Below are 22,726 nucleotides of genomic sequence, written 5' to 3' on the forward strand. Positions count from 1 at the left end.
AGTTCTGTCAGCAATCCCCGGCTGTTTTTCAAAAATGTTTTCCGAGAATTTAAGAGAACAATAAACCACAGAATGTTTTGGAAACTAATACAATACTTTGAAAAATTGAATAATTTAGGGAAATTCGTGCAAAATTACAAACACAGCTCAGAGATAACAGAAAGTTTTAATTCAATACCGCGCAATCAAAATAAGTATCGTTCGTCCTTTTTAATCTTCCTATAATAATTTTTTAATTTTCCATTACTGAGTTATTATTATTATAGTTATTATTTCAAAAGTAAACAACTTTGTTTATGAAGATACGAGTTCAATTACAAATATTACTGACCCATGTCATAATTTGTATCGATTAACTTGTTTATTCTTCGTTTTTAAGAGTTATTATAAACTCTTGGTTTATTTGTATCATGTTTTATATCGTGCTTTACATCGAAATCGTAATTAAACTTCCGTTCAGAAACAATTATACTAATTATATCTGTGAAACATCTGTTAATATTTACATAATAATTATATATTAATTAAATTATGTGTTGAATTCGTGCTTTAATTAAAACAAGTGATCAAAAACAAGTATAATGAGATCGGACACTGAAAGCTGCAACATATCCGTAGATTATCTGTTTTTTATTTAAATTCTATTAATGAGCGGTCACAACTCACAATGGTGAGGTCGCAAGAAATAAGAGGTCGAAAGAAGCTGTCGTGAGTATTTCGAAAAGGATCAGAGTACTTAGCGCGTTACAGCGAAAATAGAGACGGAAAAGAATGGCGGAGAGCTACTGCGAGCAAGGCACTGCGGGATGAGAGATGGAAGACGGCTAATGCGCATCCACTCCGTTACAGATAAATGGATTAGTTAGTTACGACGCAGAAACGAAAGGTAAAAGAGCGCGTTGGACAGAACGAATACCGTCAGGAAGGGTTGCGGGCATACGAAAAACGGGGAACGGAAGGACTAGTAATTCGGCGGGAGGTAAATACTAAGAGAACTCGTTACCGCTTACGATGTATCCATTCATCCTGTCATTCAGATCAGACAAATTGTTTCCCTTTATTTCCGAATAAAGCGGTTAATATTAGTAAATTTTAATAAAATGGAAATAAAAATACGAGGAAAAATAAAAATACGATTATAAAAGTCATAATACAGTTGCAACCCTGCTTGTCTCGTGAACGTCATAGATTTTATCCTTTTTTAACTACCATTCGTCGCAAAATCGCCGCTGGTGTTAGGTCATGAACGCATCCTCCTTTTTAGCACGCTGAAGGACGCCTGTTAGTTTCCGTAAACGACCCCGGGCACTTTGCGATGAGAATCTGAATACCGAAAGAGGAGGAGATTAATCCTTTTCAATGCACCATATCTTCAAATATTTCTTCTTCTTAAAGAACGGACTATTTGACAATAATGGAGACGACGTCTATACATGTCCTCCTCTTCATAGTGATTCTCTACAGTTGTTCGATGAATTGGGAGGGTATTCACGAGATTTTCAAACGTGACCTCTTTGAGGAATTCAGCGAGACCACCTTTGACACGCTATTGATACCTGGCGGCTGTGTAATCGGTGTCGGTTGATTTGAATGGATGCTACTGAAATGCACGTTCCCTATTCAAGCATGTCGCTAGCGTATCTGCATAACGTAGCTGAAACGATAGCGATTCTCAATGTAAGCGCACATATTTAGTCGCAATTCCGCAGTCTGTGTCAAAATGATAGTCCAATCACCGCAAGCTTTACTTAACTTGATGAGTTTACCCTCATTTGTAACGTGCAGTTGAAATCGAAATTTAGGATCATAGAGAAATCCAATGAATCTCGTACAAAAGATATATGCAATATCTATTGATAGGTATTGATATATAGGCTGTTACGGACATACGTTAGATACATAGCGTGTTATACCATATTCCTATGCCTGATGTATGATGATGTTATTCCATAATGTCCATTAGCAGTCAATAGATTGATTTGCCATATATCGAACTTGGTGAGTTAAACTCTGCAGTCTGAATTAACGAGGTTTCATCAAGCGAGAGAATTCGAGAATCAAAAATCAATATTCGGGAATCAGAAGTCCACAATAATTATCACAAAATCTTTTTTAATACATTCTGTTTCATAATAGTAATAGCGTAAATCGATTTGATTGAACCTGAAAAATAACCAGATATTTCCGCTAAACTTTATCAAGATCGATAATTTTATGATAGATTTAGCAAGAGCGAGGCGAGAGAATTTCCATTGTTTAATATTAATAATGTAACCGCGAATGAACGCGCACGAATGGTATTAAAACTGGGCGAAGTTCCGTTACACGAGGATTGGCCTTATTCGGAGCTTATAGTTTATTAGCATAGATGAACGAACTTTGATCGTTCGAGAGTATCATCATCGCTACAGAACGGAATGGTGTGTGCATTGTTCCGCTTTAAGGATTAACGTGATCATGATCATGCTTACTTTTGCAGGTGCTATATTCACTCATGACCAAAAGGATAGCAGCACAGAGCTGGCCTTCAAGTACGCCGTTTACAAGATCAACAAGGACAAAATTATCCTGCCGAAGACCACGCTGGAGTACGACATCCAGTACGTGCCAAAAGATGATTCGTTCCACGCGTCAAAGAAGGGTGAGTGCATCGATTATCCATGTTATTACATTTCATGCGATTAATGTGTTCCATTATTTTCTGCGCGTCTTATTTTCGACGAACAGTTTTGTCTTCATTGCCGTAATCCGCGTTGGGTTCCATATAAGAAAGAGCAATTTGAACCGAAACGCGCGACGCGGAAAATGCCCCGATGTAATGAAACGATGTCGTATTACACACGTTCGTAAGAAATTTCGCTTGAGTGAACAAAAAAAACAATCTCTCGCTCATTAATCTCGCGGCTCCCGCGGCATGTCAAAAATGATTTATTCTCGAAAGCTTGCTCCATTTCCACGCAGTTACGGGAAGTTGCGAAATGTTTAGGTGCTACTTACTTCCGAGCACAAGTCTGGCCTATTACTTTCCGTTAATTTTGAAGACACGCAGGGAAACGAGCGCATGCGTGGAGTATTTATGTGCTCTCTGAACAATTTTCAGTATTAATTTCGAATTCGTACCCGCCGTCGAAATGGAAAGCAAGGTTGATCAATTACGCTAAATGTCCTCCGGGCTAAATGCGGAAACAATAGATGGATTAAATAATTGATTGTAAATGTGATAACATTTATATAGAAACGCATATGGCGTTACGTCGAGACAAAGAGCTGGCTTATCGAGTAAAATTGTGGTACTCGCGAGAACCATGGTACTTCGGGGTATCCTGGATATCCCTGAGATCTTTCTAGTCGATGCTAGTCGCTGTAAGGCGTTACCGTAAGCAAAATTTATCGTCTTGACGGCGTACATAAACCAGCTGAGAATAACAAGTTTGCTCGCTGCTCGTCGTTATTAAAGTAGCATATACATTATTATCTTTCCCGGCTGCCGTTATCGAGTACACACTATGGGCTACCATTGTCTGGTTCACCTCATGGAACCGTTAGAATCTCGTATTACTTCGTGTTCGATGTACCGAGAAAATTTAAGAGACAAGATTAATTTTTGTCTTTACAGTATGAACTCGTGCGGACTTCTTTTTTCAATCTCTCTACATAGTTCTAACAATATGTATTATATATAAAATTCTCTTTTGCCTAGAGATTGTGTGACGTTCTTCTAAATTATTTTTTTTTTTTATTAAAATTGCGCCATCTTATATTTAGAACTGTATCTGATGACTGCATATAATGTACATCACTCTACTTCCATTAAGTTTCTTAAAATTAGAAAAGAAACGAATAAAAAATCACGACGATGATTATAGACGAGACAATACATATATAACAAAGCTTATTTTTATTATATTGTGATATTACTAACATGTTATAGAATATAATATTATTCTATGTTAGAGTATAAAATATTAAGAGATTTTCAACTTTTCGAATACGTAATGTGAAAAGCGCATTTATGAAATCCGATTCCGGCGAATTCGCTCAACGTGTCCCGTCATTTATATACCGTACATTTCCAGTTTTACGTTTTTACATATTTTATTTTTGCGTTAAATTTGTTCTGCCTATGTATAAATTTTATATATAACTTTAACTTAGGATATTATATTTGAGATTCATAATATTCATAATATTTGAGATTATATTCTATACTAGCATCCCTCGTCACGGCTTCGCCCGCGATATTTATGTATAGAATTATAAAAATACATTTTATCCCTTCTCACCCGTTAGGAGTGGAATTTCGGAAAACCCTCCCTTAGTGAGCACCTACGTGATAGTAGGAATATACCCTTAAAATTTCAAGTCGATAGGTGCAGTGGTTTGGGCTGCACGTTGATGAGTCAGTGAGTGAGTGAGTGAGTGGTATTTGGCTTATATATATATAGATTATAAGCTTAGCATTACTCGAACGTAATATATGCAAAGATGAGTGAAAACTTTTTATAAATTTTGAAACAGAGAATATATTACTTATACGCTGTATATAATTATATTAAAAAGACACATGAAGAATTACTGATATAAATTTTTGAATTACACATTAGACATATTTTATCAGACGAAATAAAGAGATATCTCTACTTTCATTTTTGCAGATATATCCTGAAAATTAAAAAGATGATTATGCGTCAATAACTTAACACGATGAATTTAATCTTGAATTTTCTTATGCTGAAATAGGCTATTAACAGGAACTTATTTGCGATACAGAACTTTAATTAAGACAACGTTGCATTGTTCGACAGTTTCTCGTAAGTTTCGACAGGCGATTATTTAGACGCGTACACGCACGATGACGGGCATGACCACGATAAATTGGATGTGGCAACACCAATTCCGAACAACATTGTAATACATTATACATGTGCACTTACAATTGAACGCGACTAGAGAAACTTTCGTCGGTGGCATTTGCAAGTTCATGCTTCGGGATTGCCATTGTGGATCGATAAAATGTGCATGTATAGTGAACAACTAGGATAGGAAGCCACTTCGAAACCAGTTCGTATCATAGCTTGCCGCAGTCTGCTTCTACAGTCGAGAATTCTTTTCTGCGATTTTTCATAAACTCGCTGCTCATCCTACGGCAACACGAAACAGTTGAACTTACTATCCGAATAGTAATATACATACATTACAACAAATTTTCTGTTTTTTTGTAATTCTAATCATAGTTTCTTAATTTAATTCAGTAGGCCAAAATCGACTTTATTATCCAGATATTTAAAACATAACAATACACACGTAGAATCAAAATAATTTTAGGTATACTAGCAGAAAAATTTACAGAGGACTTGAAATTTTGAAGAAATTAATTTGTTTAACGAAAAATGTGTTTTCGGGGAAATAGAGACGTGCCATGAATGCCTCAGTCTCGAGTAACGTCACGTGTAAAGTTAGCTCATTTTTTAAATTTTATATTATATTTTCCTCAATTGTTCTCGGTTTTGCTACGCTTGTGCTGATTTGTGCCGCAAAGAGAAAATCGATAACTCAAACAACCGAAAAAAATAATAAAAAACATATTTTTACTAGCTCCATACTTGTTCGTGAGTGAGCTCAATTTTGTTCTCCTAAATTGACACTAACGGGGCTAATTTCACACACGTAGTAGCATCTCCGTGCAAAGGGCGTCGGCGTATCTTGCAGGAAATCCGATAACCAGCTCCGCAGCACGTACGTGTATTATCGTAAAAATCTAAAGAACCATATTCTAGCGCTGCGGATATCGTTATTCCGCGGCAGCAACGATCACCCTCCAGTTTCAGTCTCGCTCGCTGCATCATCATCGCGTCTTTACATCGGTTTACATGGCCACGTGCCTCAACCCTTTATATGCATGCACTTTAGCAAACGATATCGCGTGAGGCAACGCGACAAGTTAGCATCAATAGGCTTGTCATAATTCAACAGCATGCGCAAACGTTATTGAGAGTGAACGAAAATGTATATATAATAATAAATTTAAAATGATGTGAAAATATTTGCAAAGCGATTAATTTCTGAAGACTTTTTGTCGCGTCATCGATTCTAAAATTACTTTAATTTAATAATTTCATTTATTATTTGGTCCGTTAACTAATCTTCAATCCAAAATTTCAAGAAGTACATTTGCTCAAAATTTGCACTTTCGTGTTCAGGTTGATTTACGGCGTCCCTTAATTTCGCTTAATTTACAGGATTATTTCTTAATCGGAATTTTCGTAAAGGAGAAATTAATATGTCGCTAACAAAGATGCTACCAAAGCTCAGAGTGAGTTTCGCGAGACATAAACACATAATTTTCGAAATTGTCGTCTAACAGGGGAGACGCCCAGCGTTAGCTGTGCCATGTCGCGTGTTCGAGAGCTCCTCTCGAGAAGGTTGCTCCCGATTCTGCTTACAAGCACCGCATTTTCATACCGGTAGTGCTCTCGATCTTCGATCTCGTTAGAAGAGTTTCTCGGTCACGACTCAACGTGCAGGCTCGAGCTGTGTTCGACCATGAGCTACTTTAGAATTTTCATGGTTGGATGTATCTCAAACTACCGGGAAAATTACAGTCTCTGGATTGAGTCACGTAAGTCGGGAAAATCTTTGATAAATTCGATGCCATTAGAGAGAATACCGAAGCTCTCGAGTCGAAGAATAAAACTGATCGAGAACGACACGAATCACTGGAAAATTAAATTATTTTAGGGAAAGCAACGAATGTAGAAATAATAATAATGAAGAAACAGTAAGCAACAGTCCAGAGGTATCAGCTAATCCAGTTTCTTCGCAGTATAAAAATATCGCTGTACAGACGTACATTACCTTGTGCGTAACAAAAGCATAATATACAGTGCTGGCAAAAAGTTCCGGAACGGTTAAAAATCTTGGAAAATAATGATTTAGTGGAAAAATGTTTCAAACAAAAAGTATAGGGCTTAAAAAAATCTATTAGATGATGATATATATTTGACCTTGGTATGACCTTGGAAAGCCCGGTCATGGTCAACATAAAAATCTTAAATGGAAACCCCTATTTTTTATTACATATTCTTGTAGCTTAGCTCGAGAGCTTTTCGAAACGCTATAATAAATTTTTTTTCTCTTACGTACTTTCTGACTTATAAGGCTTGAAGGTTACACAGTACCGCCGGCATTAGAATTACCCAAGGTGTACCGCGTGGAGGTTGCACGGTCGGATTTACATCTCTTTTGTATGTGCGTGCGTGCGTGCGTGCGTGCGTGCGTGCGTGCGTGCGTGCGTGCGTGCGTGCGTGCGTGTGCGTGCGTGTGCGTGCGTGCGTATGTGTGCGTGTATGAGTGTGTGTGTGCGCGCGCGCGCGTGTGTGTTCTTCATAAACTAACTTCACAAAAATAGTTTATACTCGTATGTACGAATAACGGCATTAATGCCGTCCGAAAATACGTGTGACGCACACTAAGAAAGCGCATCCTTGTAAACTTTCTCGCGTATAGGTGAGGTGTTCCGATAACTATTTTGCTCGCTCGTGTTTACCTCACCTACAGCCGGCATTGTGTAAGCGACCCGATCGTTGTGTGCGATCACACGGGCATTCGGACGGCATTAATGCCGTTGTTCGTACATACGAGTATAAACTATTTTTGTGAAGTTAGTTTATGAAGACACACACGCGCGCGCGCGCACACACACACTCATACACGCACACATACGCACGCACGCACACGCACGCACGCACATACAAAAGAGATGTAAATCCGACCGTGCAACCTCCACGCGGTACACCTTGGGTAATTCTAATGCCGGCGGTACTGTGTAACCTTCAAGCCTTATAAGTCAAAAAGTACGTAAGAGAAAAAAAATTTATTATAGCGTTTCGAAAAGCTCTCGAGCTAAGCTACAAGAATATGTAATAAAAAATAGGGGTTTCCATTTAAGATTTTTATGTTGACCATGACCGGACTTTCCAAGGTCATACCAAGGTCAAATATATATCATCATCTAATAGATTTTTTTAAGCCCTATACTTTTTGTTTGAAACATTTTTCCACTAAATCATTATTTTCCAAAATTTTTAACCGTTCCGGAACTTTTTGCCAGCACTGTATATTGTGAACCAGATAAAAGATTCACGGACGCGAAAAAAGCTGCATGAGATCTACTTCGCCGCGAAGAATGAGAAAAATATGGAATGCGAAGGAGAACTTAAAGAAGAACGCCCGGCTCGGCATCGTCGCTGAACGGAAAATCTCATTTGTCATGCCTAGATTCTTACCGTCAGATGCTATTGTCCTCCCTCATCTTTTGTGTGTCATAAACGCTGAGTATGCCACTGTGCAATCAGTAAATAATGGATGCCACGGCGAATCCCGCAGATTCGACTTTCAGTTTAATCCTCCGAGCGTAGTTTAGTTCATCGCCGCAGCAACGCCGCCGCTGACTGCTGCTTGCTCAACGATTTAAACTTTGCACGTAGCTTCGAACAAGAACGGTTTGCGATTGTGCATCGGCGGAATGATCAACCAGAGCGCGCGAGAAAGCGCATCCGGATGCTCGCGCGAACGAATCAATTCGTACCACGATTTTTCCGCGTTTCCGATTACCCAGCTGTCGAAGAATCATGAAAGGATTCATTTCCGGTCAATATTGTCCGAACCAATTATTGCCCGCGCGGTATCTTCTCCCCTTTTATAACGTCACAAATCCTTTCCGATACAAAACCGGAAGACATGTTTATCGATTCAGCCACGAATTTTTCTTGCTGTCGCGGCGGCGGATTCGACGCTGTAAATAAATCCCAGGATATAATATCGACAGCAGAATAAAAGGCTTACGGCCATATTTCAGTCTTAATCTACGTTTTCCACCGCGTCTCTATCGGCGATGTACGCTCGCATCCGGTGCCGCTTCTCAAATCCGAAATCGCGCGATTCTCTTCCCCCCGAATTTCCGCTTCGCTTCTCCATTCTGTCGCCCGATTGCTGTCACATAAAAAAATCTCTGATGCAAACGCAACACGCATTATATCTGTCGTACACACGTATACACTTACCTGAAAACATTTTACGTGCGAACACGTACCCTGCATAAATTTCACGTACACTTTTATTTTATTCATCAGTTACGTTTACTCAAGCCGCTCAAGTTGTTTGCGGCATGAATCATGCTCGCGCGTGATATCGTTCTTCTTTCTCAGCACAAAGTACAAGTTCGGCCGGCATTCGCCCGTTAACCCGTCCCAGACGTTATCAAACGGCGCTTCCGGCGACGAGAGAGAATCGTGAGTCACTTTATCGGCGCTGCTTCAAATTTCATTTCCCTCCATCTTCTCCGTCGCGCATCCTCCTTGCTGGTCGGTTTTCATTCCGGCGCGGAAGCTGCGCGAATCGAGAAGACTGGGGTGGCAGGGAAAAGGCCGGGGTGGTTGGCGCGAGTTGGCAAAGTGGAATGGAGGAACCAGGCGGGAGGAAACGTAAACTGGTGCGATACACAGCGCGAAACCAATATCGAAACGAAGAAACGAAGCAGACGCTTCGAGTCGGGTGCGTGGTGGTTCGTCGGGATGCGACCGCACGCGGAAGACATGCGAAATACGTAGACGCGCATACGTCCCTCGCCGTACCTCCAATCTCCCCTTCACGTCGCACACCTAACAAATTCAGTTGGGAATTTGCTGAGGAAATTTTTTCCCTCTGGCCAGGCAGGGGTAGCAGGAGCCTTGAAAGCGCTGCCGCACTTTGCGGGGAGATTTAAAAGCGCGCGCGAGCGTCGATACGTATTCACCTAATATCATTACGCTCTCGCAGCACAGGCTTTCTCAATTTCACAGTGTACATAGCGTGCAGTATGCACGCAATCATTGGAAATAAAAGATTTATTCGAATTCTGTCGTATCTACGTTGTAAATCTTTCGAAATAACGATCGCTGCTGAAGCATTCTATTAATCAGGAAAGACAGCGTCGTATGAAAAATTATGATATTCGTATCATATCCTTCTAATGTGGCTTTGGTATGATGAATGGTGACATTCTAAATCGCTAAAAAAACGAGCGAATGACGGTTAAATCTCCCATTCTTCTCAGCTGACTAATCGAACAGCATCGAAGTCGCGTGAGAGAAGCGAGTTACGGAGAAACACCATAGCCACGGAGATATTTAATACAAAGGTGCTCGAGACAGTGCAAAATTGATTCAACGACGAGCAAAGAGATTTAACGCGCAATTACTCTGATTGAACGGACCTGATGGCCCGGGATCCGTCCGGGAGAATTACGACATCAAAGGACAAACCGGTTGATCCTCGTTAACGGAGCTGAAAAGAGGACCAACAAGCGCCGGACATCCTTAGGTGCCAGAACACATATTGTTCCGTCGAAACAATGTGCTTGCGTCTTTGTCGCTGTTGCACCACTGATTCATTTGTTTCTGTGAATTCACAAAGTATCTAGTGGATCTAGTCTACACTCACGTTTAGAACGTGAAGTGGACGATTATGTAGTAATATATTTACGTATTTTCCTATATACGTATGAATATAATATTTACGTTATTACAATACATACAGGCATTGCAGAAATATCACGTTGAGTTTTCTCATGATATTAATAATAATTAATGATATTAAAAGCATATAATAGTTGTAAAAGATATCATATACATTAAATACATTATATACATTAAAATTTAATTTTAATTTATATTATTCTTGTTTTATCTTTAAATGAATTTTCTTTTATTTTTATTACTTATTATTTCTAACACGCACAATTTTTTACTATTCTCACGAAACTAGAATTTTATCTATTATCCCAGAATTGCACTTAAAACTTTCTCCTCTTTTGTACTTTATGTGGATTTTTCGTAAAAAATATTTCCTTCCATTAAAAGCTCTAGATACTTTTATTTTTACATGAAATAATTTTATTACTCTATTTCTATTAGAAATAAATCCTCTGTAATAGATTTACGTAGCTACCTATTGCATTACTTGAATTACTTGAATTCGAATAATATTATCGAATAAATATGATTTTTGTTACATTTCTTCGTACACACTCGGTTAGTCGTTTAGTTGATGGACAAACATCGAGAGATTTTATGATGAAAATTACTTAGAAAATTTATTGATCGTGTCGGATTTCGACAGATAGTAAACTTCACAGATGAGAAATCACCCGCTTAGAGCAAGAAAAGCAATGCTGTCGTGAAAGTTCGACAATTCCAAACTTCGATCATGGCGATACTCTGCGCGACGCAAGCAAGGAGAGACTGATTGTACTTGCAAATGAAAGGTGTCCTTACTGCAAAGTTGTTAGACATAATGAATATTTCCATGATAAAGACGCATTGATACAGACGACGTAAGTGTAAGAAATATGATTAACAGCTCACAATTTCCTACAAGCGTTTAAAGAGAGAGATCCACATTTTTTAAATATTTTCGAGAATATACACTTTTATTAGTAAAAGTAGCTAATACAGTTTGCCTAATACAGTTGCTTACAATACCAAATATCATGAATAGTGATATTCGCACAGCAGATTGGCCTTGAATATTTTAAGATAACCACATGTTGCGCATGTAAAGTGTTTATTGGAATAGCTGGAATACCATTGCTAATAATAAATAGACATCACATCACACAGCACAACAGCATTAAATATTTCAAGATAATTGCACGCTGCACTGTTAAAATACGATTTTGAGGCACAATATGATATAAAATAACATTGCTATTTGTAATAATAAATAACAAAAGTTGAAAACTGTATACGTGTACACACATACAATAACTGGTTTTATTAACAGATTTATTAGAGACATTTAGATGCTACTATCACTGTCAATTAATTTCTAGCCAGCAAATTAACAAACTAGCGAATTAAAGAACAATAAAACGAGATACGATGCGCATGTGTGTGTGAAGCTGGCGTATCATTTCGCGAAAAATCATTACTTATTGAGAGTTCTGGCTCCCTTTTTAATAGTTTTAAAGTTCCTGATAGGTTAAACACATAGTTCTGGCCATTAAAGCGAAAAAATTGCATAGTGCAAAGTGAGACGCCAACTTCACGCAGCGTCTCACTTTGTCCTGCGACAGTTTCCGCCATAATTCCGGCTAGATTTTAAAAGATCTACAATTCTACATGAGTTCTAGAAAGAGTTCTAGCGAAAAACATTTTTTTTCATCTTTTTATAATTAAAGATGATATAACTAAAAAATGTTTAAGGGAATGACGACTGGTTAATTTCAGAGAGTTCTGTGCTTTATGAAATATTTCTCGTGTAGTTCTGAACATATTTAACCATTTTCCAAAAAGCTCTGACCGCAAACATTAACAATTATTTAATAAAAAATTTTTATCGTCCGAGAAAGACGTATCTACGGAGATATATGTGAGACGCTGGTCGATTTTCGAGAGTTCTGCTTATTCTAAAACAGTTCTCGTATAGTTCCGGACATGTGCAATACCTTTCCAAAGAGTTCTGACAGGAACAACGATTAGAAAATTTTTGAAAAAATTATTTCACCCGAAGAGTGGACGTTTTCGACTTTACCAGTGAGACGCTGGTTGATTTTCGAGAGTTCTGCTTATTCTAAAACAGTTCTCGTATAGTTCCGGACATGTACAATGCCTTTCCAAAGAGTTCTGATAGGAACAAAGATTAGAAAATTTTTGAAAAAATTATTTCGTCCAAAGAGTGGACGTTTTCGACTTTACCAGTGAGACGCTGGTTGATTTTCGAGAGTTCTGCTTATTCTAAAACAGTTCTCGTATAGTTCCGGACATGTGCAATACCTTTCCAAAGAGTTCTGACAGGAACAACGATTAGAAAATTTTTGAAAAAATTATTTCACCCGAAGAGTGGACGTTTTCGACTTTACCAGTGAGACGCTGGTTGATTTTCGAGAGTTCTGCTTATTCTAAAACAGTTCTCGTATAGTTCCGGACATGTACAATGCCTTTCCAAAGAGTTCTGATAGGAACAAAGATTAGAAAATTTTTGAAAAAATTATTTCGTCCAAAGAGTGGACGTTTTCGACTTTACCAGTGAGACGCTGGTTGATTTTCGAGAGTTCTGCTTATTCTAAAACAGTTCTCGTATAGTTCCGGACATGTGCAATACCTTTCCAAAGAGTTCTGACAGGAACAACGATTAGAAAATTTTGAAAAAATTATTTCACCCGAAGAGTGGACGTTTTCGACTTTACCAGTGAGACGCTGGTTGATTTTCGAGAGTTCTGCTTATTCTAAAACAGTTCTCGTATAGTTCCGGACATGTGCAATGCCTTTCCAAAGAGTTCTGACAGGAACAACGATTAGAAAATTTTTGAAAAAATTATTTCACCCGAAGAGTGGACGTTTTCGACTTTACCAGTGAGACGCTGGTTGATTTTCGAGAGTTCTGCTTATTCTAAAACAGTTCTCGTATAGTTCCGGACATGTGCAATGCCTTTCCAAAGAGTTCTGACAGGAACAACGATTAGAAAATTTTTGAAAAAATTATTTCACCCGAAGAGTGGACGTTTTCGACTTTACCAGTGAGACGCTGGCCGAAATGTCGAAGTTCTGGCTTTCCTAAAATACTTTTATAGTTCCGCACGTACTTATGATTTTTCTACAGAGTGCTATGTATGAGAGGTGCATAGAACTCTTTAGGAAATTCATAAGTACCTTCGGAACTATACGAAAAATATTTAAGGAAGCTAGAACTCCGACAGTGCGGCCAGCGTCTCACACTTTTCTGTCTTAAAATGCAGTTTTCGAGCAGTTTTAACTTTTTTTAAAAATTGTGCAATGTCGCTGGTGCATAGCACTCTTTAGGAAATTCATAAGTACGTGCGGAACTATACGAAAAGTATTTTAGGAAAGCCAGAACTCCGACATTTCGGCCAGCGTCTCACTGGTAAAGTCGAAAACGTCCACTCTTCGGGTGAAATAATTTTTTCAAAAATTTTCTAATCGTTGTTCCTGTCAGAACTCTTTGGAAAGGTATTGCACATGTCCGGAACTATACGAGAACTGTTTTAGAATAAGCAGAACTCTCGAAAATCAACCAGCGTCTCACTGGTAAAGTCGAAAATGTCCACTCTTCGGGTGAAATAATTTTTTCAAAATTTTCTAATCGTTGTTCCTGTCAGAACTCTTTGGAAAGGCATTGCACATGTCCGGAACTATACGAGAACTGTTTTAGAATAAGCAGAACTCTCGAAAATCAACCAGCGTCTCACTGGTAAAGTCGAAAACGTCCACTCTTCGGGTGAAATAATTTTTTCAAAAATTTTCTAATCGTTGTTCCTGTCAGAACTCTTTGGAAAGGCATTGCACATGTCCGGAACTATACGAGAACTGTTTTAGAATAAGCAGAACTCTCGAAAATCAACCAGCGTCTCACTGGTAAAGTCGAAAACGTCCACTCTTCGGGTGAAATAATTTTTTCAAAAATTTTCTAATCGTTGTTCCTGTCAGAACTCTTTGGAAAGGTATTGCACATGTCCGGAACTATACGAGAACTGTTTTAGAATAAGCAGAACTCTCGAAAATCGACCAGCGTCTCACATATATCTCCGTAGATACGTCTTTCTCGGACGATAAAAATTTTTTATTAAATAATTGTTAATGTTTGCGGTCAGAGCTTTTTGGAAAATGGTTAAATATGTTCAGAACGACACGAGAAATATTTCATAAAGCACAGAACTCTCTGAAATTAACCAGTCGTCATTCCCTTAAACATTTTTTAGTTATATCATCTTTAATTATAAAAAGATGAAAAAAAATGTTTTTCGCTAGAACTCTTTCTAGAACTCATGTAGAACTGTAGATCTTTTAAAATCTAGCCGGAATTATGGCGGAAACTGTCGCAGGACAAAGTGAGACGCTGCGTGAAGTTGGCGTCTCACTTTGCACTATGCGATTTTTTCGCTTTAATGGCCAGAACTATGTGTTTAACCTACCAGGAACTCTAGAACTATTAAAAAGGGAGTCAGAACTCTCAATAAGTAATGATTTTCCGCGAAATGATACGCCAGCTTCACACACACGATGCGCATCTATGCTAAACGATCGAATGAGATGGAACTTTGAAACTTTAATGAACCGCTGTAATCTCGTTGTCGACCTGTGCATCAGTGTGAGAAAGGAATGTGTGCATCTCTCTTTTTTCCATCTTTTGCTCTTCCTTTTTCTGGATGTCGACAAAAATAAATTGTTACCGCAGAAACCACTCTCGCAAAAAATTGCAAAGTCAATTAGCATACGATGTTTCTTTAAAGTATGCTCGACGCCGCGCGATTGTTAAGGTTTCAGTTGGTATACATATTTAAAGGAATATGAAAGAGGGAGACTGCCGTCAATAAGGCTGCTCGTTATGCGATGCACCAGGCACGATAAAATGATACGCCTCCGCATTACCTCTCGAGAAACTAAAGTTTGCTAACTGCTACGATATAAAGTCACTGCGAAAACTCCTACCGTTTTGCTCAGTCATAAAACGCTCGGGTACTTGCGTTCTTCGAGTCGCAAATGCTTGAACAAATATATCCGTAGGCCCTGCAGGTAGATGCATCCTCGTAGAGGATAGTAATCCTCGTAGAGGGATAGTTGCAAATTCAAAAATACTTGGGGTGGAATATAGAACGGAGTATGAAACACGAAAGTAGCTTTATTTTTGCATACTGTTGTAACTATAAGTAAATACTCTGCGCGGCACAAAGCAGCACTCTTGATCCAGTTTATTGAAAAGTTAATCTTCAATGGGTTTGCAAACTTTGCAAAATAAAAATGTGTGCAGTGGAGAAAAATAACATGACGATGTATCAGCATAAGTGCGTCAGCAATATTAAATTTGGTATGGTAGAAAAGTATATGATAGAAAAATAGATGTAAAAGATGTGCAGTATGACGAAATAATGTAACGATGTTTTCGATAGAGGTAAGAGGTGTCTCTTTCTCAAAAGAAAAAAATTCCAACGTTACGATTATCGTTGCTAAGCGACTACATCGATATCGATATATCAAGCAGCGGTCTCTCGGTTCTCTCTTTCTGGCAAGGAACCGGAGACACTTTCCTTTAGAGCACCTTAAATCTATTACGTCTCGAGAGAATGCCTTGGCAATGACCCGGCAAGACCTTTTTACGAGCACGGAATAATTATGAGTCTAAGTCCGGCTATTCACATTTTCACGTCGCACTCCCCCGTAATAACTCAGTGCTAACCTTCTCGCAATTTCTCGTTGAGATTGCAGCAGTTGCTTTAATATTTCTAAAATACAATGTCGTAATTTCAGAAGCAAAAAAATGGGTTAGCGGAAGACTGTTAGCTCTCGGAGCGATTCCTCGTTTCTTTAACGCGCTATCCCTTAAGCGTGAAGGCCGTAAAGCTAAATGAAGCGGCTCGTATATCGCACATCCTCAATTGATGATTTCAGTACCTCCGAAAGTGATTTTATTAATGATTTACGTTATCGCTACTCCGCCTCACGACCCGCTTATTAACGCCGATTCTACGTGAGTATTCACGCTACCGGATTATGTAAGACGCCGCTCTAATTACCCGACGACGTATAATACTTCAACGGCAGTCGGCCAGATTCGTAAAGCACCGCGCGATGTAAGAAAGGAGCATAATCGCACGTAACGACGACTCCCTTTTTTACACTTACAGCTTTATCTCGAGCATTCGCGCGTCATTGATTTAAACGCAGCCGTCTTATCTCGCTCGCGAAATTAAGATCGCCGAGTTCTCCCTTCTCTGTTCGCGCGCAATTCCAGATAACCGAGTCGTCGGTTAAATTCATCACTGCGAGCGCATTGGCACGGTGAACGAGAAGGAAGGTCTTACGTGGCTGGCGGCCAAGCTCATAACGTATCGGGGCACCTCGTGACAATCTCGACGATCGAGTTTTTCGTCGAGGCTGGCGAATAGTCCGCGGTCATCGCGTAGAATGAGGGCTCTCCCGAGCGCTACAGTCAGAAAGAAGCACCTGGCACTCGCGGATAGGCATCGATAGTCTTGTCGGGGTTCATTGTGCACCACGACGGGACTATCAGTGTCCATTCGCGATGCTCCTCTGCCGATTTATTGTTCGATACCCCGTGGGAAGACGTACCTACGCGAATCCTGGCGGCCTTTTGTGCGGCCGGACAACCGTTAACTCGATCGTATGGATCACCGCGGATCTCATCTGCCGAATCTCCGAGAACCCCTCTTCCCGTGATACTTATACGGATTTATTCGAAACGAAATCGACCTTCCGGATGATCCCGGTGGAGTCTTCGATCCTCTCGAATCATAATTGATTTTCGTTGAATTCGTGGCGGGAATGGCGAGCGCGAGACAGCATTTCATTTCGAGTCTTCGGCGCCATAACGCTGACTCCGGCAGGGAGCCTCGTTAAAAAGGGGGTTAACTTTCGTATTTCTCGTGAACGTCGTCGACGTCAGCCACAGAAACTTTTTCGACAGTGCGCTGTCGTCGTAAACAAATTCAGATACGATTGGCTCCCTGGCTAGCCGGCTAGCTGGCTCGTTTCCACTGCTCGCTTTCGCCTTCTCTTATTTTCACCGCAGTTCCGGACATCCCCTGGTCTGCGAGCGACCCTCCCTCGTTTCGTCCCTGGTCCATGCTGGCGAAAATACGCGCCATCCGCCCTCTCCGCACCGCTATCGATCTCGCTTTCCAATTTACTACCATCCGGAGATGCCAGAGACTGCGCCCTTGAAATAGGGATCGCCAACATTGCCCTTCGTGCAATGAATCCGTCTAGCGAACGTAACTTGGAATCTCATTTGAAACGTTCCGTGCGCACTATGGATTCTCGAGCGTTTATCGTGTTTCGATCTCTCGACAAATTCACGTGACGACAATAAAACGAACGTCGCACAGTGGGGTATTTGTATCAAAAAGTTGATAAAAATTATTTTTTGATGAATATGGGTTTAAAATATGCTAATAATGATATATATGCTGATTATAAGGATTTATAATGTTATATTATATTATAATAGTTATAAGTTATAGTGTTAACCCTTTGAGGCACGCATTTTTCAGAAAATCCGAATCACATAAAAATTTATATACGGGGGTTTATTTATATGAAATATTTCATGAAAATGTGAGAATAAATAGATGGTACGTATACATACCACTATGCCTCAAAGGGTTAACACAATCTGCGGTTTTCTGCGGCTAATTTTTTTTGATATTATATCCGGTTAGATTACTCTTTCATTTCATTCAAAAAACATTACAGGGACGGACCCTGAAGTACAACTAAATCCTTTGAGTTTGACATTGAGAGCGCAAAGAATTACATTACTGAATATTACTTTCAAAATTATAAACCTACATAAGAATATCGGCTTTCAGTTTCGTAGGTATTTAACTGTCTCCGACAGTCATTCATATAGAACAAGAATAATTTTGAAGAAATTGACTTTTGATCAACTTTTTCATACAAATACTCCACTGTGCGTCGTTCCGAGTACCTTTAAGCGTTAACAGATTGACAGATAAGAATTAATGAACTAAGCGCAGAGATAAAACCGTCAGATGGAAACGAATAAAGCTGAATTATATATAGCAATAATAGATAAAGTATATTATATATTTATTGGCCCGATCGCGCTATCGACTAATTGGATTTTTCACACTGGAGGTCATCGAAACGGCGATCCGAGTTAGGATCGATAAAACGTCACTTACTTGATTTTTCACACTGGAGGTCACCGAAACGGCGATCCGAGTTAGGATCGATAAAACGCCACTTACTTGGTGCTTTAAAACTCTCCCAATTGATACCTAATATAATTACTAACATGAGCGAATTCAGGCTGCTCAACTATGTCTCTGGATCAATCGGCGTAAACCGTGCGATTGCATTGACTAGTGTCGACGGCAGTATCAAGTTAGATTCGACGAAATGAAGTGGTGCTGCGGCGAAGTTACAGTTCGAAACTCTGGAACGTAACCGACATCCATGAGGAACCGCAGGGAAATAAGTCGATTCGATTAGTTGGAATGGGAGAACAACAACTACTTTGATGGGATAAGTCAGAGAAGGAAGAAAGAGACCATCAACATTTCGCGAATAACTACACGTCACTAGTGCTGTACAAATTTCTGATGCGAAACGTGCGAAACGAATACATTTGCATAGCAGCATAACCGATTTATTCGCTTATCTCTAATAATAAATTTAACATATTATTTTGTAGCATGCAATATTTATGTCATTATACAGATATATAAATTAATGTATTTATTACTTTATGTATATTCAATTTCTGTGTATAATAAATTCTCTTTTCTATCACGTATAGCTTGCGCATTACTCGCATTACGAATATCATAAACCTGATAAGATTAGCGGAGCTTCATGAATTTTACAATTTTCTCGTAATGTTTGAAAATACGTCTTTGTTTTAGAGACGTACATTTGCACTATATCTATCTTGCATTTATCCGTATTGTTTGTACGTCTCGCATTTCATGACTAGTGAACGACTAGTCCTTGGAGTTATTATCAACTGCTTCGAAAGTAGTAAAAAGATCCATATTTTACAGCATGGCACAGAGCTAAGTGTGTTTTATTTCATTCGGAATTTATAGCATAGCGGTAAACTCCATTCATAATTCAATTCCTGCAAAATATGTCGGTTTTAGTGGAAACTCTTATGTGGGGAAATGTAAATATATCTCACTTGTGCACCGCTATTGTATGTATTCACCGCATTTTGTATCAGAAATAATTAGAGAACTAATAAATATCCGGCGGGACCATAAAGTGCCGAAATTTCGATTATTGCATCGTCTGATACAATTGCTGGCAAATAAGTTTCGAGACTTTTTCGCTTTCTCTCGTCTCGCTTTATATCCTTCGAGTTTCTCTTAGCAGGATACCGGACACGAGAGCAATAAAATGTCAGACTTATATATGGTTTTGCCGATCGCGGATGTATCGCACACGAGAAATATTGGTGTATACGTGTGTGCCGTACGGGCTGCAGAACCGTGTGCACGCGAGGAAACAAATTTTTTTCTACTGGTAGAATATCGAGTCACACATGAAGTACGTATACTCGTTCGTAACAAGTTTGATATTTCCGTTCGAGCGACTACATATCGAAACGATATTTACTTCATTACGTATACGATCACCCGCATTGTGCCATTTTTCAGGCCACTGTTTCTTACGTAAATTTACAGATCATTTTCTCTTATTCGAAAATTCAAGAGAAGTCTGTTCGCGTAATTAACGTCGCGTCGGACGCGAAGAAGTTTTCGCGAAGTAAACTTCAGAAGTACGCGGATAACGAAACCTTACCTTTGTTGAAATTTCTGCTGTTCATACTTTGAGTTTCGACGTATTGATTTTCCATAAAAGATAGTACTGTATAAAGATATCGACAATGCTTTTAAAACGATTGTTCCTCGATATAAAAAGACCACTAATGTCATAAAGCGCTCCGCTATTTTCACGTTTATAACAATCGTATACGTAGAAAAAGAGTGCTATTGAGTGAAGAAGAATGCTGCAGTATGAGCAATAACTGGAAAGCTATTACATTTTTATTCATGATTTAATAGCTTTCTGTATTCTAACACATGCATACACATATCGATTTTATAGTTATTTCTCACGAAATATAATATACTTGACGTGAAGAGACGGTGCAACAAAACGAAGTGGAAAGAGCGTTGATGGATCGAGCATCATCGCATTATTTCTTACCCGTCTCTTTGGCGATCCTGTATTCCAGCATTATATTCACCATTACGTACCTCCTGCCTTGCAGTACTTGTCCGCTTCCATTTTTCGACGCGCATTTTATTTCCTTGCTATTCAGCTGCCCACTAACGTCCCTTTACTTTCCGCTTTCTGTCCCATCTGCTCTCATCTCCATTTCCATCGCGCAACGCTGCTCGACATTCTTTCTGTCTTCTCTTGACAATGGATTGAGAGAGGATCGAATGTACGGATATTAAAAAATAAACGAAATGCCAGTTAAACTGAAAACGGTAAATGGTCGAGAGAGAACAGACGAAATTTCATTACGAGATAAGTCGAACAGCATTTTTTCTAGATGAAATGTTGAAACAGAAACAAAATTTTTATTAAATAATTCTAAGTGTTTATTAAATAAGTCTAAGTTAAAAAATTTGTAACTGAAATGTAATGGTTTGAAGCACCCACATTTGAACCGCACACACGTTCTTTCATAGTCTGCATAGAGACCAAACGCATTTGTTCTGCACTAACGATCAAAAAATCTCTTTGGTTCTTCTTCTCCGCTTCTATGAATATAATTTTTCCGCGTGCTCTAGTTGCTCGCTTCCGCTTTGTAACATTTTATTTCTATATTATTTAGCTATCCGTTAACCGCTCCTATCGTGCGAGACGAGAATCGATTGAATTGATAAGAAACCGGTTGCACGAATATTTAAAAAAATGAAACTTAATTTATCGCGGACGCATAAACTAGGAAAGCGAGCTAAAGGCGGACGGAATTTTATTTGCTAAACGTACTTCGTTGAAAGTTGTTCCCTTGCAGAGGCAAGGTACTTCAATAAAAAAAAAGAGAATATATATACAGAAAGAGAGAGAGAGAGGAAAAGAGCAAAAGTGCGTTTGTCGGGCTAACGATCACCCCATTAAGCAACGGATTAAATCTCGTTTGCTTTCGAGAGTGGAACTCGTTTACAGCCAACTTGATTTTTCTACGGTTCATGCTTTGAACTTCAGCATGAGTCAACCGAAAGTTTATTTTGAGCTCTGCCATTTAATCTCTCACATGCCTGGCCATGGTTTAACAATCTGTGCAAATTTATCGAGTAAATTGAGACGGCACAAGAAGCCAGCCGTATTCAAAAACCATAGACATAAGTACCGCAGCCATATCCAGATGCAAATTAGATTTGTGTGGAACGTAAATGAAATAAATATAAATTAAATGAATAAATTAAACAAATACATTCACATACGGATGGAATATATATATACGGATAACATGAATTTCCGCAATATATCTAAGCTCATGATTTTACAAATTGGTTTTGAAATTCATGATTTCATTATTCCTAGATATTTTCAAATAAGTAGCTTGAAATGTATCCATTACGATGTTTCTATTAAAGTACCCGTGCAGAAAATTGTTAGGGCCTAATATGAAAGTAAAGGCCCCTATAAGGAATAAATAGGGATGTCCTAAAAAGGGATGCCCTATCATTGCCACATCGTGACCCGATTAGATATTATATTTTTTATTATTTCCTTATAAGGTCTCGAAAAAATATTTGTTACATACCATTCTAGGGCCATATTAATATTGAGGAAAATTAATCGGGTCCTACTTAGGATCCTATAAATTTTTTTACACGGGTAAACATTGAAGTGAATTTCACAGATTTCACATTTCATAAAACTCTAGTTCGGGGATCAAGTGACACTCGGTATATTCTGATTAATATTGAAACCACCCTTGTAATAGATCTTGCAATCCGTATGAACGTTTCATTAAACTAATGAAATACAGCAACTTTCCGGCAGCTTTATATCAGCATGTCCACTCGCGCCATTAGGAGATGCACTGTAAAGAACAGAACCGTCCAGATTGTTGTAATCCTTGTATAATGACGGTGGTATCGTCGCCGCAGCGTGGAATGATAATGGAACCTCGAAAACCCATTATCTCGCAGGGCGAGAAGCCATTA

The 22,726-nt window shown here is 38.9% G+C and overlaps 1 protein-coding gene across 4 annotated transcripts in view; it reads left to right on the top strand.

Annotated features, from left to right (window-relative positions):
* Window positions 1-22,726, top strand: part of LOC105275426 (glutamate receptor ionotropic, kainate 2) — a 127,215-nt gene that overhangs the window by 28,071 nt on the left and 76,418 nt on the right. For all 4 annotated transcript variants that reach the window (XM_011332243.2, XM_011332240.2, XM_011332241.2 and 1 more), the window contains exon 3: window positions 2,480-2,641. In XM_011332243.2, coding sequence (XP_011330545.1) covers window positions 2,480-2,641 — 162 coding nt within the window. The remainder of the gene's footprint in view (window positions 1-2,479; window positions 2,642-22,726) is intronic.

The sequence above is a fragment of the Ooceraea biroi genome, chromosome 3 (assembly GCF_003672135.1).
Source record: "Ooceraea biroi isolate clonal line C1 chromosome 3, Obir_v5.4, whole genome shotgun sequence".
Lineage (NCBI taxonomy): Eukaryota > Metazoa > Arthropoda > Insecta > Hymenoptera > Formicidae > Ooceraea > Ooceraea biroi.